The sequence below is a fragment of the Manihot esculenta genome, chromosome 7, assembly GCF_001659605.2.
Source record: "Manihot esculenta cultivar AM560-2 chromosome 7, M.esculenta_v8, whole genome shotgun sequence".
NCBI lineage: Eukaryota > Viridiplantae > Streptophyta > Magnoliopsida > Malpighiales > Euphorbiaceae > Manihot > Manihot esculenta.
Genome location: NC_035167.2, coordinates 23,842,184 through 23,861,952, shown reverse-complemented (window position 1 = coordinate 23,861,952; position 19,769 = coordinate 23,842,184). Strand labels below are relative to the sequence as shown.

Sequence of the window (19,769 nt, the reverse complement as noted above, 5' to 3'; positions counted from 1 at the left end):
ATAAAAAGTTTCTTGAAGACACAAAAAGAAAGTTTTAGATAGACATTGACTTGGGATAAGGATTTATGGGTTTTAGAGAGTATTTATGATTTTTTACTTAAAATTGAGGAAATTTATTATTAAAAAAATTAAATTGTTGTATTTTAAAATAATGAGAAAGATTTTAATTATTTCTAAAAATATTAGAATTAATTAATCAATTTCACTAAAATTTAGAATTCATAATAATTTTTTCTTTAATTTAATAGATGCCCAGTACAGCAAAATTATCTGAAGACATGTTATTATAGGTTAAAAAAATTTTATATTATCGAAAAAATTTGAGGAGTTTTAAAAGAAAAAAAATTAAAATTGATAGACCCTATCAAAATTAGTATAAATTACCCTTCAAAATTACAATACATATTTAATTTTGATATGACAGCTCCTATCTAAAAAAAAAAAAAAGCTATTGCACAAAATAATACAAATGTTTGTAAAAAAAAAAAAAAAAAAATCATATTTACATCTTAAACTTTATTTTTTTGACAATAAAATCAAAATTGTAAAACTAGCTACCATTTTAGCCAATAAACAAATTTAAATTTAGAAAAATTAACAATGACAATTTGATCCTTAAAGGTTGACTTCATTAATAAAATGATCCTTTAAAATAAATATTCTATTTTAATCATGTTCTTATTTATTATTATTAAATTAAACCATATCATCTTTTGTTTATTATATATTTTTTTCTCTTTAATAATTAAAAATTGCGAAAAATAATTTTTAAATTAAATATCATATATTTTAAATTATTAACAAATACTAAAATAGTTAAATAGTATTTTTAATTTAATTTTAACACTACCAAAAAGTTTTTTAACTCTTGAAATTTATATGTATAATTCTCAATATTATTAAACATGGAAACTCAATACTTTAATCAAACTTTTAATAGATTTAATTAGTTAATGTTCACTAATATAAAAAGTCAGGTTTACGTAAATGTACCCACTTATCACCTGTGAGTGTCTAATTATTGTTAAAATTAATTTAAAAAATATTATTTTGTTATTCTAACATGTGTTAATAAAAAATTAATACATGTTAAATTTAATTCAAACTTAATTTTCATAATTCTTTAATTATTGAAAAGCGAAAATCAATTAAAATATAAGAACCATATTGTATTAACTGAATGATCAATTTTAAAGTTTTAACTTTATTGTCAGAAATAAAATTTAAGATATAAATGTGACTTCACAAACATTTAAATTAATTTATCCAGTAAAAAAAATCATATTCTTATTAATTTCATAAAAAAATATATATATAACACAAAACATTAATTGTTATTAAATCACAAAGTACGGAAATGCATTTTTCAAAACACAGCTAAATCCACCACAAGTAAAAAATAATCCAAATGAAACCTAAGATAAATTAATAGAAGGGTTTGAATCAACTTTTTACCATATACACCGGGATGGGATTGTCACCGCTGGCGTGAAGTCTGATGGATGCACGCATGAAATAGCTCGCAATCTTACAAATGACAAGCCATATATAGTAAGAAAAGAAATGGGCACGTATAAAAAAATTATAAAAAGAAAAGATATTATGGAGTTATTTTCTTCTCCTTATATAAAAAAATAAAAAATAAAAAAAGGAAAGAAATAAAACTTTGTCAAGCATTTGCATTGATCTAATAATAATAGGTACATGCGATACCAAGAACATAAAATCTAGAGATAGTTAAAAATCAAAGCACCAAATATTACACTCCAAGGTGTCAGTCTTGCAAATTTTTACACAAGCACAAAATTCGACTGAAAAATAAATTATAGTAATCTGGTTAAAGATTCTCCCTGGAGTGCAGGAACAATGGACAGTCGGCATTCTTATTTATGAGATTCTGGTGCTTTGGTTCGATTTCAATACCTAGCAAGGTAAACATTTAAGGTTCCAAAAATGGGATCTCTACAAATTTTTTCCATTGTGGGACCCGTAAACTGTGATGAGTATGTGTACACGAAATGAAGAACCGCCTCCTACCAAACTGCTTAGCATTTACACTAGTAAAATTTTGGTACTTACACAGACCAGATGAATTCACCTCCACAAATTCTCCATCAGCACCTTGGCTCTTGCTTCAGTTGTATCCCACTAGGCGAGCCAAACATCATTGTCTATATATGCAAAACACAAATAGTTAAAACATAATAATTCTTTAAAGAAAAACTCCACTCATAATCTTTTTTATTTCTATAGCAACAGCAAAATTTTGTATTAGTAAGATGATACTTCTTCCGATGCCATGGCCATTGATTACATAATAGGAGTAAATGATTCCCAATAAATTGCTTAGCTGAGCAACTGGTACTGGTAATTAGATTTAGGTAAAGTAGAACCACAGAAGTCTAGACTGGATACAACTAGAACACCAAAGTGTGATTTACTGTTGAGATGAATGATCAACACCGTTAAATGATACACTCCATAAAAAGAAGACTGCAAAGTCTGTATTGCATCGAGCATATATCAAATAAAGATATTTCATGGCAGGAAGATATGATTTCTCGCATGTGATCTGTGAAATGACCACACATCACGGACAGAAAGACATGCAGAAGGCAGATCTTATTATCATTTTTCTGAAATCTTCTTGTCATCTTCTTTAGCCTCTCTTTCTCTAAAAAGGACTACTGAACTTGATAACAAATGAAGATCAATCTTGCTCACTAGTGGTTTACTTCCCAATTGGTTCAGTTTTCTTGAGTTTTTGAAGATATGGGTGACAAATTTTACTATCTTAAAAGACAGTGCTAGTATATAAAGCACAAAAACGTTGTAGGAAATGGAAGTATAAGTTCAATATGCCAGATGAAATTGCACGGAAGTACAAAAGTTATATTCACAAAAGAGGATACATCTATATAAATACATGGCTGAGATGTGGAATGTGTATCTCAAATATTCTCATCATCAAATTGCATGAGATTTTATGGTTTTACACAATGGGCATTGCATAACATAATGGCTCTTATACCAAATGTTTTTTGGGTTACCTTACCATTATCCCAGTTAAGCAAAGGGAAAAAATTTTCTAATTACAACGATCATTTGTCACCACAATTACATATTCATTTTCTTTTCTTTAACCCACTTCAACATTGTTAGAAGGTTAATTGTTGCATGAATACTGCGATTTTGTATATTATGGAGTTGATTATAAGGACTGATTTTATTACATATTTGATTTATTTCCAAACTATATATAAAACCATTGCTTGAGGGAATAATCAAGCAATCTTATTTGTCAAAATACCTCATCTACTTCTCTAAAGTAATTCCAAATTTTATTGAAGAACAAGAGAAATATCATGTATCAAGGACTAAAGAGTTAATTAGTTAAGCTTAGCTTTTTATCCTTTGCTCTGTTTTACAGTAATCGGCTAACATATGTAAATAAGGATTATAAAAGATGAATTCAAAGACTTGCATAGTATATTTGTGCTTATTAGTTAGTTGGATCTCTTCGTATATTAGTTTATTTTATTAATATCTATTAGTTTCTACATCTTATTAGAAAAATTTGTATAGCAATAGACCATTAGTGTCAGTTATAAGCACGACAGCCCCATTGTTACAGCTGCGACCGAGATTTAAATCCATGGATGTGTCACCATTTTGTTTCATTTATATGTACATGTTAAAGGAGAACATACTCATAATGGGACTAGGAACCATAAAAGCACACACCTTATTTATTGGCCCTATGATGGTTCAATGCTTGTTAACTCAGTGTTCAATATTTTTGTTTGTTTTATATGTATATATACACGTCTTTTGTAATTGAGTTTAAGAATTTTCAGAAAAATCTTCCAATTGGATTTGATTCCCACTTCCTGATTTCTGTAACTATGATTTTTTATTAATGACATTAAAATAGTTCAAAATATATAATAACTTGATCTAGGATTGTGGATTCTATCTGCTAGAACCAAAAGGAAACCAATGAATTGCTCATTCTGATTTTGAAATTATGCCATTCAATCAAATTGCATAAAGCTTACCTGAGTTGTCGTTGGTAATATACTATTTGCAAGATCCTCGTTAATTGATACAGGCAGTGGTGGCATCTGGCTCATTATGCCAGGCATCTCTCTCATGCTGCAAAAAATAAGAACAGGAATTTCCTCATTGAACTCAATCATAAACAAAAAGGAAGCAGCTAAATACTGAAGTAAATATATTGAGAACATCAACATACTCATTCAGGATGGCACTAATATTGTTCCTTGTGCAACAGAAGAGGTCAATATTATCCTGTAACTGTTTGTAGAAGTATCATATTAATATGCCATTCCCAATAAACCACAGCTACTATGTAAATTAGTAGTACCAAGGAAAGATAAATATCAAGCTCCAGAATACACACACAAAATTCAATAAGAAAAATACTACATAAGAAGAAACATGTTTAATTTCATGATGTGCTCTAACAAGAAAATAAAGTAAACAAAACTAATTCAACTATATATGTATATATATTACAAAAACTATGCTTCTCTAATGATGTAGCATCTTATGGGAGAAGTAACATCTTATTGTGGCTGCTGTATCCATAAGAGGAAATATATGTTAACGTAAAATTTATGTGAATCATTACATCCAGTAATTCAGTAATTTATGCACGCAGCTTTTTATTTTACAAATCAAAAGTGGTAGCTGCATGCTACACCAGCATGGTACACATAACTACCTTCCCTGCCATCTCAAGCCAATGCTACCATTTTTATCTCAATTTCTATAAGTAACTGGAAAAGTATAAATTGCTCAAACCTAAAGGGTAAAATACTAAAAACTTGGCACCTGGGGGCAGCGAACTTACACAACCACCACCACCCACCCACCCACCCCTCCCCCAAAGAGAAAAAAAAAAAAAAAAAAAAGAGGACAGAGTTTGTGGTGAAAGTTCAAACACATTGACATCCAACAAGACTAATCATCGAAGCAATTAGAAAGACAAGGGAGAAAACACAGGGAAAGTCAATGTTGAATATCAACCATGGTTGTAAAGGACACAAGTGATTTATAAGTTCTTTACCCTCTCATTATTGTAACTACGATACTTAAAAGCATAAAAAAAGTGTTGCTATAACAGTCGTTAAGTCTTTACTTAACAGTAACAACTGTTATTTACCATTAAGTAATAGTAAAGGTCGGTTACCTCATTTACTGTTTCAAGTCAGATGGGGCAGCAACTATTCCTTTTTTTTTTTTCCCCGCTTTTTTGCAGTGGATTTAGTTGTCAGAATTTTCATGCTCAAATTTCCCTCTAAATTTTTGTCTTTCTACAAATCTTTCATCTCCTTTCTTGAGATAAGATCATCAACAATTTTCTAGTTCTACAAATCTTTCATCTCTTCTTTCTTGAGATAAGATCATCAACAATTTTCTAGTTCTACACATTTATTTCCCGAATAAGGTGAGTTTTGTTTCCCTATGTTTTTTGTTAAAATTATGGTACTAAGCATTAGTTTATCTATCTAGTTAATTGGTTAGCTGTAGATTATCTACATAGTTATTTTAACTTTAAATAGAATTTGATTAATCATGATGCCTGAGAATGATGGTTTCATGTCATTATTATTTAGCTTAATAATCCAATAAAAGCAGCTAATCTGTTAATACAAAGACAATAATAATTTTGATAATCATGATTCTATATTGATTCTTTATCATTAAGGTCCTAAGCAAGAGAAGCATAAAATGGCAATAAATGCAGCTAAAACAATTTGGCCCTACCATCTGAACCACCACGTCTCTCCCCCCCCCCCCCCCCAACCCTTTTCTCCAACAGAAAAAAGATTAAATAAATAAAGCTTGAATACAATATCAAGATAAGATTAAGCCTTTTTTTTTCCAAGCACAATCAAGTTGGCTCTTTAATGTTATAACAAACTTGTAAGAGATTTTAGTGTTCCTAGTGTCCATTATATAAGAGAAAGACAAACGTACAATAAAAATTAAGAGATGCACAAAAGTTGGGTGATAATGGCATGAGGGGTAGTGCATGCCTGTCCAAATATCATCCTTCACAAACACAGAACATACAATAATCATATCCGCAGACCATAGCTCCTATGTACAAGCTGATTTTTATTGCTTGAACCAACATACACAAATAAATAAGAGGATGGGACATTCACCTTGAATGTTGAAAGGTTAGCTGTTATTTTACTAAAAGCTTGAGCATTTTGTTCCAAGAGATGCCTGGATGTGCCGCTTAATTCTGAGAACACCCAAGTAACAAATACATTAATAGAAGGATGCACTCTGAAAGCATAAACATAAATGGCTTTTGGATCTATCAAATAAAGCAAGAATTACAACAACTTGAGTAAATTTAAACTTCTGATACATGATTATTAATGTCTTAACTTCAAATACATTTTAATAATTAATTCCAAAAATAAATCTAATACATCATGAAAGATATTCCTTGCTATTCATTTGATGCTTCTTGTAGCCATTAAAAGTATTAACACATTGCACACTTAGTTCTTGCTTTTAAATGTTAATTTAAGTCATTTTATGAACTTCAAAAGAAATATTCAAGGTAATATGATCATACATGGTTTGATATTATAAATATTGCTATTTCAATTGATCTCTTATTTCAAACCTAAAGTAAATAATGTCCTTATGTAACAGATAGGGAAAAAAATAATAAAGAATGTCTCCTACCAAAAGCTTGAAGAACACTAAATATTCATTAAAAAACAACTAAATAAATAAATAATCCTAAGCAATCAAATCATAGATACTGATTGGACTTCAATTTCCTCCATGAGTCTTACCTATAGTTGTCAGAGGTATGCCCCATAATGAGGCTGTAGGGAGGGCACCTGGGCCCATGGATTTAAATCGTGGTCATAGTCATGAGTAACATAAAAAAGGCCTATAATGGCCATACCATAATGGTAAAAAGTCAATTTCTTTGCTAATCTTTTGGAAAAATTTGCAAAGTTTACAAAATGAATAAATATTTAAAAATACAGGTAAATTAATATACAACTAATAACAAAATAAGCATAAATACATCAAATAAAGGCACTAATCCATCATTCTATTGTGTTGATGCAGAGCATATTAGCAATGAATTTATGGGAAAATCAGAGGAAGTTCAAAGGAAGGAACAAAGGAAGAATGCCTATGTGAAATTAGGGCAAAACACCGAGTTGCAGCAAGTTTGGGAGATAGGCAAATCTTGAAAAAGGATGTCTCACAGCCTGGCCTTGAAACACAGTCTGATGTGAGATCACTGGCCATGAGAAGCTCTGGATAGCAGTGTGATTCTTTCAATTTTGGGTCCCAACAGCTCCTTTTGGTCCTAGTTCACTAGGACAGTAGGACCCTTATTAGTTAGTCCAATAAACTTTGACAGCAATTATTTAGGAGTTTTAACTTATTTAGAGCCTATTTTAATTTCCTTCAATTAGTTGCTTCCAATTATGCTTGGGCTCCTCACAGAGTTTTGCTTTATTTTTAACTTCGTATTTAATAGTAGCCTATTCCTGTTTTGTTTAGGGTTATAAAATTTATAAATATTCCATTTTTTATTAGTAAAAATTACTGTTTTCTACAAGTCCTCTGTGTGTGGAGTGAGTGTTTTCTTTAAGCTACAATGAGTCAGTGGTATCAGAGGGGCAAATCACCCCAATCAAGATGACAGCCCTTGATGGAGGTGATACTAATGGTTCTCGCAACGGTGAATGAGGATCTAGGGCCCTTGACCATAGGGCCAATGAGTTGCGACATTTGGAGCAACCACTTGAGCAGTTGATGGATCACAGATTCGGATGTATGGGCCATGCCTTGAACAATTTGTGGACCATCTTGATGCTTGAAGAATCAAAGGAAACAGAGGTCAGCAGGAAAATATAAGGCCAAAAGATGATAGTGCAGCTCTTGGTGAACTATTTACCGAGAATAACTGCTCATAGGCACTACAACAACAATGAAAATTTGGAATATTATATCTGTGACTCCCATGACTATCCTAAGCAACGCTGTATTAAGGGAGAAAGGGTGCTCTAGGATAAAGGGATGGCAGAAAAATTAATAGAAGTCAACATTGCTAACTTCAATGGTATATTTTACTATTGAGGTATTTTTGAATTGGATAAATAATGGGGAGGGGTTCTTTGACTACATGGACAAAGCATTGGAAAGACGAGTTAATGTGATAGCATGCCAGCTCAAGGGAGGTGGGTCCATTGAATAGGAACGGTTACAAGCTGGAAGGGCGAAGAAAGGAAAGAGTTTGGTTTGTATGTAGTATAAGATAAAGTATTTATTGCAACAATAATTCTTACTACTTAAATGTGAACAAAACCCAAATCCTCTTCCAATTACCAAAAGTGCCAACAAGGAAATCGAACAGTTCATTAGGAGAATCTTCATGAATCTGAAAGTCAATAGAAGGATTGAAACCCATAACTGAAGATTGAATTCCAACCCAAGTGGTAATGCTTTGTCTGAGGCAACGAATATAGCATTAAAGGCGGAAATCATGAACTATGAAAGGACTCACCAAGATTCTTATTCAAGGTGTGGTGAAGAAGATGTATGGATATGGCTATAGAGGTTAACGAGGAAAACGAAGGCTTCCAAGGTGCTTCTAAAGTTGCTAAGGGGAAGAAAACAGTGAAGGATTCACTCAGTGGGACAGATAAACAAGTAGTTTGAATCTTCCAAAAAGCTATCAATCCCTATACCAAAACCGACCGCATTAGGTGTAATAAAAATGCAATGAAGGTCACAAATCCCATAAAATGCTCAAGGAAAATTGATTTTGTTGGAAGACAAAAGGAGATTTGTTGTGAACCCCCAAAAAGAGGAGCGAATGAGGATGATAAAAATGAGTACAAAGAATCCAATGGGAGGACGTTGAGATTCTTGCAAAAGGTTGATGAAGACTGAAGAGTCATCAAATGTTCATGAGGAATTGGGAGAAAAACAGCTTCACATTACATTAGAGCATTAATTGTATTACCTTCAACCATGGTGAGTATAATGCAAGAATTAGTTTTAAAATTTTTTACATTTTCTCCATTGAATTTATTTCTCAAGGTGTTCTGTAGGACCCAACCAAAGGTGAAGGAGTCAAGGAGAAGTTAATTGATTCAATCTTGTTCAATTTACCAAGCCTTATAAACTAAAGGGTGTACTTTCCCAATGAAGATTTTCATTCACTTTCACTTAAAAATTCAAGGACCGGTTTATTCCAAGAGGAAGAATGATATGGAAACTAGCAGTACATTTCTTATAGTTCATTGCAAGAAATCCTAACTCGAGATGAATTTTTTTGTTTTCCTTTTTTGTTTTATTCAAGTGGGGATTATGATCTAGAGCATATTAGTGACGATTTTATGGGAAATAGGAGAAAGGTCAAAGGAAGGGAGCATGCAGATGTGAAATTAGCGGAAAACACCAAGTTGCAGCAAGTTTGGGAGATGGGCAGATCTTGAAAGAGAATGTTTCACAACCCAGCCATGACATGTCTCCAAGGTCACGGAGCAGATAGCAAAGTGATTCTTGCAATTTTGAGTCCCAACGACCTCCTTTTGGTCCTATTACAGCAAAGGCTCCGTATTAATTATTACAGCACTCAGCAGCAATTATTTAGGAGTTTAATTATTTTAGGGTCTATTTGTAATTTCCTTTTCCAAGTAAGATTAGTTATTTCCAAATTGTAATTTGGATTCCTAAAAGAGTTTTGATTTGTTTTGACTTCCTATTTAGTAGTAGTTTGCTCCTACTGTGTTTAGGGGTTTACAAACTCTATAGACACCCAGTTTTGTTTATCCTTTCAGTTCAGTTTTTATTAATAAAAGTTCATGCAGAATTCTTTTCATCGAAGGTTCTCTCTCTTATGTGGAGTGAGTGTTTTCTTTCAGCTACCCTGCATCATACATATAGCAGGAGGAAGTTTAGAAAGAATAGGGAAGTCAGTAACCAATAGCTGAGAGGGACCAAGTTAGTTAAATAATAGGGGGAATGATTAGTTAGAAGAATGTAGTAGCAGGATCAAGCAACAGGAATTGGCACGAATAGTTTATTAAAGGATGTATAAATAGCAGAATCTTTAAAGGATGTAGAACATTTTCAGTTTTCCAATTGATTTTTCAATTTAAAAAAAGGGAAAATTACTATTACCTCTCTGAGGTATGTCAAATTAACACATATGTCCTTATAAAACTAAACATTTTAGTCCCTAATTTTTACTCCGTCCAACTACAGGCCCTCCCTGAAAACAATATATTTTTTCAATTTGATAAAGTTATTATACAGGGACTAAACTATTAATTTTTGAGAAATTGAGAGAATATAAATGTTAATTTTGACATAACATAAGGATTAAAAAATACTATATATTCAAAGGTATTTTTGTATATCAAAGACAATTAACAGAAACTTAGATGGAGAACCTCCCATTTGACACAGTCAAAATATAGGACTAAACTATTGAGTTTTCAAAATAGATTGATACATGTGTTAATTTTGACAATCCTCAAGGCCATAAATGTAATTTATCTTAAAAAAGCACATTTAAGTGATTAAAATAAAAATCATTTATATACTTTCTATTTCAATAGTTAGTACTTTTTATAAAATAGTATTTAATTAAGAAAGTAGAACATTTTTTTTACAAAAGAAAAATAAAAAATGGTGAAATTCGGAAAAGAAAAAGAACAGGCAGACAAACATGTTTCTGGCTTTTCAATTCTCCACTGGGATAATTGGAAAAAAAAACTGAAAAATGGGGGAAAAATAAACCAAAATTGAAAAAGAAAAAGATTTTTACAATTAAACAAGGTCTTAGTTTTCTTTTGACTATGAAAACACAATCTATTTTCCAATTTTTCTAACCACACCAAATGTCAGAAGATGTTGAAAATGCATTCCTGGAAAAAATCTAGAAAATATTTTCTGTTAAATGAAGCCTTAGTAAGGGTTTTCAATTGCAACAGTTTATAAAGCTCTAGGTTAAAATTGTATTGTTTTGAAGGGTTTCAATTTGCAATAAGTTGAGAAATTTACAGTGCCAACTGTAATTATACCTAAACTTTGACTTATATACACAACTTGCTAAGAACCCAATAGGTGTAAACAAATTCTGAATCCATGGAACTAACTAAACCTCTCCTAACAAAATTATAAACACAGAACTGAACAAATTCTGAATCCATGGAACTAACTAAACCTCTCCTAACAAAATTATAAACACAGAACTGACTAACAACTTCCAACTTCAAACCATCATTTTCATTAAATGGACCCTTTTAATGAGCTTTAAAACATTTAAATTCAGCTATTTTCTTTATGGTTAAACTAGGACCAAACAGAAGACCAGTATCAAGAGTCCAATATCGTAATAAAAATTTAAGTTGCAAAAACAAATACATCAAAATTAAATTTAAGAAAGGCAAAAGAAAAAGAACATCTAAGATACTCATAGGAGATATCAAAGCACTAACCTTCAAAAGACAAGGTATTGCCATGGTCTACATGGTGTGTCATTAGAGGATACACAGGCATGTTCTGTGGCACAGCTGAAGATATATTCATCTTTGATGATGATTCCACCAGCTTATCCTGAAGAAGCATGATCTTTAGAATACTGGTTCTTCAATCAACATTACATCCTAAAGACATTAATTGATTCAATAAATTAAAACATCATATCTTTGAGGCTACACTACGAGTAAATTGAGTTGTAAATATTAAGTTTATTTCAGGCGAGTTTTATAGCTTATCCAGCAATAATAAAGCAAGCATCGACAATACCAGCCACCATCAGCCCCAGAGTGCAAAATTGGCTAAAGTATCATAATTCTTCAACGTGAAACTCATGCTGACAATTTCATAATCAAAACTGCAGCAGTTCACTCTTGGAAATATGATGGGACAGGGTATAGAGTGTAGATTATAGAAAGTGCATGTGCATGAAACTGTTGGAGACTATTATTAGATTGATTTAGGCATAAGAGAGTATGCAGGTTCCTCAGCTGTGTGCCACCCCCTATTTCACAGTTGTCATGTTAATGCAGGATAGGTTTAAGGAACCAGCTTTGAATTCTTTATGGTGGGCAATTCTAAGGCAATTCATGAGTTTTAGGGTTTTGATTTAAGGAAAAATGTGAGTTTAACCTTGGCCAATTGAATACTGCTTGTTAGAGTGAAAAAAAGAAAAGAACTGAGATTGTTGGGGCTGTGAGATACATCCAAGAAACTGCAACTGTTGCAGCTGAAGGAAAGGAGAAAGGAGAAAAGAGAAAAGGGGAAAAGAAACTTTGCACAAATGCCTTGAGGAATTAAAAAATCAAAATACTCGAGTTTCATTATCAAAACTTTAAGAAAATAACTATGTAATTATAAAGACTTAATAATTAACCCCTACTTCTACTAGGATAGAAATCCTAAAGTAATAAGATTCAAATCCTAATAATAGGACTATGAATCCCAAAAGTAGAAAAACTCTAAACCAATACTGAATAGCATAGGAAGAAGCAACTTGTTAAATATTACAAACGACAATATAAATTCCTAGCGTTAAACCGTTTTGGTAGGAATGCAGATAAAAATCCAGAGAATGTCAATTCATGCCCAAAGCAATGTCCACTACAGACAGAATAGCAGAAGAATGGAAAGAACTTGGTAAAAGAGCAAAGGAAGATTCAAGAAGATTTGTGGAGTAAATAAAAGAGATATATTTCTGTTAGAGGGAAAGGAACAGAGCAGCTGGGCCAAGACAGCAATGAGCCAAAGAAGCTGAGGTTCTAATCCCAAACACTACTGCTTTCTCCTATTCCGAGTCCTTTTCTCTCTTCTCCTCTCTAATTCTTCTTCTTCTTCTTCTTCCCATTCTTCTCTCGTATTTTCCCTGTTAGAGTTTCAGCTCTAACAATTAGTATCAGAGCTTGTGCATCACTGGGATTACTGGGTAATTGTTGTTGGAGTCAGAACTATGACCCGATCCACTGTAGTGAGTCAGTCAGGAGATGGTAAGATTGCAGAATTAGAGGAATAAATCAGATTGCTGCAGGAGTCCACCTAGAAAAATAGCAAAGAGTTGAGGGACTTCAAGGAGGAAGTAAGGAAGAACTCTAAGGATACTAATGGAATCCTGGAAGAGTTGCGCAGCTTGATGATCAAGCATATAGCAGATAAGGGCAAGGAAGTCGGTAGTTCTAGCGAGGGCAGAAACAGAGCTGAAAATGGAGCTTCTCAATCCATCTCTATTAATTCAAAAGAGGCTCATACTGTTCAAGCTAAGGATAAAGGTATTATGGCCACTATTTTCACTCTCTCTCTTGTTAATGATGTAACTCAAATGCTCCCCAAAATTGAGTTAGTCACTTTTGAAGGGAAGGAGCCAAGAGCTTGGTTGAGGAAGTGTATGAAGTATTTTGAAATTTATATGGGTTCCTACTGAACAAGAGTGCAATTAGCTAGTTTATTTTTAATGGATAAGGCTGATGCATAGTTTCATAATTGGAACAAGGGGAGGGAGCATAACTGGGAGGAATTTGAGAGGGGAATATGTAATAGATTTGGAGACAAAGGATTAGAAGATATAGCGGACTGATCTATGAAATTGAGACAAGAAAATTCTGTTGAAGAGTATCAAGATGAATTTGAGGATATGAGGATTAGGTTGGAGAGGTTAATGCCCAAGTTGGAGGAGTCTTACTTCCTTTTTGGGTTTATTGGAGGGTTGCAGGATAAGATTAGATTAATGGTTAAAATGATGAAACCTGTTTCCTTGTCTGAGGCGGTAGAAGTAGCAAAATTACAGGTACAGTTGTTAGACAAAGACCAAACAAAAGGAGGAAACAGCAATTCTTTCAGATCTTTCAGAAATACCTATCCAAACACCACCACCAGCAACCAAACAGCCCAAACAAATCCTACAAACACCTATACTGAACCATATCAAGCATACCCATACCCACCTCGACCACCAAACACCAACCAGAAAACTAATTTAACTGCTAATAAAGGCAGTAACACTTCTTCTGTCACTAGTCCAAACACCAGTCATAGCAGCCTCTAAAATTTCTAACCCCACCTTCCAAAAATCAACCCAAACCTTGTTATAGATGTGGGGATAAATATTTCCCTGGGTATCAATGTAAAACCAAAACCTTAAAGCTATTTGCACATAAGATAAAGAGGGGGATGGGATGGAAGATGAAACGTATCAAGTTAAGGGAAATGAATTAGAGGATGAGATGGCAGATGCAACACTGTCTGTACATGCTCTTGAAGGAAGTTATGGGGTGGATACAATTAGAATTTTGGGCTTTCATAAAAACATACAGCTAGTCATTTTAATTGATAGTGGTAGCACCACTAGCTTTATAGATAAAGGGTATTCAGGAATTAAAATTGGGGTTAGTTGCCATAATTCCTACTGCTATGACAGTGGCAGATGGTAGGAAATTATGTTGTGACCACAAGTGTCCAGGATTAAAATGGAGGATGCAAAGGCATGAATTTCACTTTGATATGAGGATGTTGGAGTTAGGGGGTTTGGAGATGATTTTAAGGGTTGATTGGCTTAAAACTCATAACCTTGTGCTACTTGACTTTGAAGCCTCATCTATACTATCACCAGACAACAGAAACCCTTGCTGTTACAGGGTATTAGTGAGGCATCCCTCCAATCTGGGTAGTGGTACTTTGGAAATTGTCCCATAGAAAGGGGGTGGATCTTCAAACTCCTATATTTTGTCTTTGGCATACTAACTCAAAAGAAGATTGTGAACATTAGGAGGAAATATCTGCTATTTTCACTTCCCTTACTGAGAAAAAAAGGAATTTACAGCGATTATTGCAGAAATACCAAGTCATTTTTGAAGAGCCTCAAGTGTTTCCACCTTATAGAAGTCATAACCACGCTATAGATATCTCTTTCTTGCTCAGTTTATTACTGCTCAGTTTCCTCAAGAGTTGCATAGATATCTTGCTTGGGGTAAGAAAGTTCTCAAACAGGGGGTATTGTCACATAATATAGGAAGAAATATAAGAAAAGTGCTAAGAAATGTAAAAGAAATGTAATGGATTAGAAATCTCTAGAAGTATTATTGCTGTTACAAATAATTAGCTGAGATCTATAAAATCTCAGTATATCCCACATGTAAAGGCATTATGAATTTTCAATACAAACACTACTGCTTTCTCTTATTCCAAATCCTATTCTCTCTTCTTCTTCTCTCTAATTTTCCCTGTTAGAGTTTCAGCTCTAACATATTGTTGCTATGTTATTATGGTAAGTGCAAGTTCACGATGTACAGGGAGAAAATTCTTTCAAGATCAAACTAAGGCATAATCTTTTTTCTACAAAGGCATTAAACCAAATGATAATTAAACAACTGCTAAACAAAATAAAGTCAATATCCCACAAAGATCTTTCATACCTTCCTATTATTGACCTTCTTTCCCAAATTATATTCCTCTGCTTTCCTTCGTTTTCTCTGTGAAAATTTGTCATCAGTATCTTTTAAAATAAATGCATCAAAGTTAATTTTAAGTATGTAATGTGTGATATTTGAAAATTAAAAAAAAAAATTAGGGTAAATTATATTCATGGTGACTAGACTTTACACCTAGTATCAATTAAGTCGGAAAAGGTTAATTTGTATCAAGTTTATCATTAAACTTCATTCTAGTCTCAATTGAATCAAATTGATTGAGATCCAGTAAAAGACCCATTGAAAACTTAATGTGGCTGCCAGATTTGAGAGTGAAAATTGAGGAGGAAAGAAAAGTGATAAATTGGTAGCCACATCAGCTTTTCCAGCAAGCCTTTCACCATATTCTACTGACATTGGCTCAGCTGAGGCTAAATTAATGTTTAATGACCAGTGGTGCAAACTAAAGATTGACCAAACTGAAACTTATTATTAGTGCACACTTAAAAACTTTATGGATGAAACAAAAAAAAAAAAAAGGCAAAAGATTGAAGATCAGATAACAGAAGAACACATTAAGATGCACATGTTTTAGGAGTTCAGAAATACTATTGCTCTTGTCCCTCACTTTTTTTACTTATTGAGAGTTAGGTGAACATTGGCCCAAGATCTCCATCAAAGCTTCCATTCACAACAATTATTCTATGCATTCTTCTTAAGCTGCAGTTTTTGGTGCATGGGCCCAAAATACAAATGATAATAATGAAGCACAAAAAATGCCAATCTTAGCATTTTTTGACTTTCAATGAAAGGTATTTTAGTATCTCCACATAGGGGCTGAAAAATCATTAGGTTATAAAATGTTTATATTTGATAGATGAACAATAAAAAGCAAGAAAATAATAATAAAATAATTGCAGCATTTTAGCACCATATACAAGGGCCGATCAACAAAGCCCACTTTTAAATACAACATGATAGGAAAGAAATGAAAAACATCATTGCAAGTAGAAAAGAGCCTACCGTCATCCACCTACACCTCAATGCAACATCACGTACAGTCTTATCAGGCAAGGTTGCCGCAATCTTAATGTATCTCATAATACTTGGTTCATCAGCAAACCTATATGTTAGAATAAAATTATTAGCAAGTCAAAACTAACGTATAAAAAGCAAATTAGCCCAGAATGAAAACAAACATGCAGTGTGAAATAAATGAAAGACAAGGGGAACCATTGCAAACAAACATAGTAAGCATTCTGTAACATAACCATGCAATATAAATCTTATAAGGAAATGAAGACAAGAAGGCTGGAGAAACAATTGTCAATAATAGCAAGGCTAAGTTATTACATTATGTAAAATTGTACACACAAAACAGAAGCTACAATTTTTACTTTTTGGCAGTTAATAAGTTAAAACCAGCAGATTTCGTTTCTTGATCTAAAGAAATATCACATATATCTCCTACTTAACAAGTCAAAAGCATCACTCACTTTGAGAGAGGAGGGAAAAAAAAGGAAAAAAAAAAAAAGAAGTTAAGTTTACCCCCAAGATAATTAAGACCACTATATCAGCAATAACAGCTACATCCTTATTTACTTTAGTTATTCTTTAATCTTTATTTTTGTCAGCAAAAATACGGTTGAACCACCTTGGCTGATACTTTAACAGTGTTACAACAGTGCTGGCACAAAAATCATCATAATAAGTAAGAAATTAAAATATGGCTAACAGTTATCTAGGAAAGAAAAAGAAAGAAGACAATGCGTATCCCAAAAAAAAAACTACCTACTTGTTAAGGCCTTCCTCCAATTTGTATTGTTCGTCAACAGACCACTCAACAGCCAAGCCAGTATCATGCTTGAGGCCAGCAGCAGAATCAAGAAGAAGAGAAGAAGCAGAAGAATTGACAGCCTGAACATGAAGAATTCCAGGACTGTTGTTAATCATGCTGGAAGTCCCTGGCAACATTACAGTACTAGTACTAGCATTCATCCCAAAGAAACTCCCCATCGGAATCATCTCAGATGAATTATTTATTGCGTCGGAATGAAAGGACATAGCAGGCCGCTTGAAAGCAGAACCCAAAGCTTCGTCCCGGCGAAACCCAGAATTGGACTCCGCTGCCATTTTCTCTGCCAAAATTCTCTAGCACACCATAATCTCACACAACTCACATCTCACCATGTCACTTGCTCTGTAAAAATTTATAGTAAATTAACCATTAATAGAAACACTATAAAGCATAATAAAAACATAATCCAGCTAAAATCCTGCTTCAAATTGGGAAAAAAAAAATCTTGCTTCAAGGCGAATCACAAGAAATGGCCAACAAAGCAATTCAATTTCCAACCAAATTTACCTAACTAAACCCTAGAATCCTCAAAGAAACAAGAAAAGCAAAAAAGTATACCTTCAAAAAATAAAATCAACTACTTCAAATCATACTCAAAGACCTGAAATACAGCTTGAAACTCAAAATAAATAAATAAATAAACAAAATTAAATGGAAAAACTAAGCCCTAAACAGTTGAAAATTGGAGGTGGGTAGTGACACAGAAGAGAAGGTGGGAATGTAAAGAGTTGGTTACCTTTTGAGGGCCACTTTCGGAAGCACCCCTAATTGGCTAAGTTGGAGCAATTTGCCTATGTGTTTGCCTTTTTCTCTCAATCACTACTTCTACTTGCGCCTGCTGCCAACATGCATAGTGTCCCTCACTACTCTAAGCCTTCACTTTTTTCCTTTTCTATTTTTTTTTTTTTTTTCCGCGACGGAGTAGTGTCTCTCTCTGAGAAATGAGAAATGGCTGAGAGAGGTTAGAGGCTCAGAGCTACGCCAATAGCAAAAAGGCCAAATGTTTTGATTTAAGAGACGACGTCCTCTTTTTAGAAAAATAAAAATACTGGAAAAAAACAGAGAAGGATTTAATAATTGATCTTGGAATTCAGCAACAGTGCGAATCCCCATAAGCATTTGATGCCAATTATTGTGGAGTCTCCACTTTTCCTTTTTTTCTATTATTTTTTATTAATTTAATATTTTTCCACTATAATTTTATTATTTAGATAAAAATATTAAAGAATATATTAAATTTTTATTAATAAAACAAATAACAACTCATAGCTTGACAGAGCTACTATTAGCTAAATAATTAAGTTAATATTATTTCAAATTTTTTTCCAAAAAAATATTATTTTAATATTTATAATGTAGCTCACAAAATTTGAATATTTTATTTTAAATGAAAATTCAGAATTGAGAGAGTGAAATTTGAAATTTCTCAAATTTATTTAGATACACTTACAATATTCAAAACTTATAAATAAAAAAAAAATTAAACATTCGTGGACATTGATTATCTTTCTCCACTTTTTTTTATTGTTTCTTCTCATAGCACATTGAACATCATGAATCTAACTAAAAATAGAAAGCAACATAAATTTTATATTGTGTTTTCAGGGTATTAGACATGAAATTTATTTTTCATGGTAAGAATGTGCACCTTTAATGTGAGTAAAAGCATCTATAAGTCATATGATATGATGGAAGAAGATGTGGATATTTACACAGTATTAACATGTGTTCAGATTCTGTTGGTGAAGGGTCGTCAACCATTTCCCATTTTGAACAAGCAATTTGCAAAAAATAACATAATGATGCTTACTCTAGAATTCAAAAGACTAAAGAATTTGTATCATCATGTTTTTTTTATGGTTCAGTTGTTGGAATTGTAATTAGATTAAAACTATCCAAACATGAATATCTTTCAATTTTTTAATATTATTTTATTGGATGTTATGTTTTTTAATATTATAAAATATTCAAAGTTGTCATGTTGATCATTTAAAAATAATATTATTTAATTTTATAAAAAAAATTATTGAAGTTTGTTTTGAAAGGTTATTTTTATGAATGTTGCTTGCATGGAACATTCAGATTGTATGTAAACAAAAGATAATGAACTTTAATAAACAACATTATGTATGTAAACAAAAGATAATGAACTTCAATAAACAACATTATTTATTTATAAGATTATTACTATAATACCCGACTAAACTCTAGTATCGGAATTTCAATTTTCCGACAGAATTTTCGTCGAAATTCAGAATTTCGAAACTGGAATCTTTGGAAGGGTAAAATAGGATTTTTATAAAATAAATTTAAAATTTTTAAAATCGTGTTAAAAAAAAAAGAGTTTGAGGAATTTTAAGGTTCGGCCACCGAAGGTGGCTCCTCCAGCCGCTAAAGGTGGCTCCTCTAGCCACCTATAAAGGCCTTCAGCCCGAAAATGT

General features: G+C 32.4%; 1 protein-coding gene across 3 annotated transcripts; it reads right to left on the bottom strand.

Moving 5' to 3' along the window:
- Positions 1–1,261: 1,261 nt before the first annotated feature.
- LOC110619395 lies at positions 1,262–18,360 on the bottom strand. Of its 3 annotated transcripts, none has more exons than XM_021762816.2 (10): positions 18,065–18,359; positions 17,266–17,670; positions 16,494–16,593; positions 15,477–15,533; positions 11,532–11,649; positions 6,198–6,280; positions 4,256–4,317; positions 4,059–4,155; positions 2,080–2,171; positions 1,262–1,527 (listed from the first exon to the last, which is right to left on the bottom strand). In XM_021762816.2, the coding sequence occupies exons 2-9, from the start codon at positions 17,601–17,603 to the stop codon at positions 2,115–2,117; spliced, it is 912 nt and encodes a 303-aa protein (XP_021618508.1). In that variant the 5' UTR covers positions 17,604–17,670; positions 18,065–18,359; the 3' UTR covers positions 1,262–1,527; positions 2,080–2,114. The 3 variants fall into 3 exon arrangements, with proteins under 3 accessions (XP_021618508.1, XP_043814206.1, XP_043814207.1); XM_043958271.1 differs by lacking the exon at positions 1,262–1,527 and adding an exon at positions 17,887–17,929 and having other exon boundaries at positions 1,656–2,171; positions 18,065–18,360; XM_043958272.1 differs by lacking the exons at positions 1,262–1,527; positions 4,256–4,317 and having other exon boundaries at positions 1,656–2,171; positions 18,065–18,360.
- Between the last annotated feature and the right edge of the window lie 1,409 nt (positions 18,361–19,769).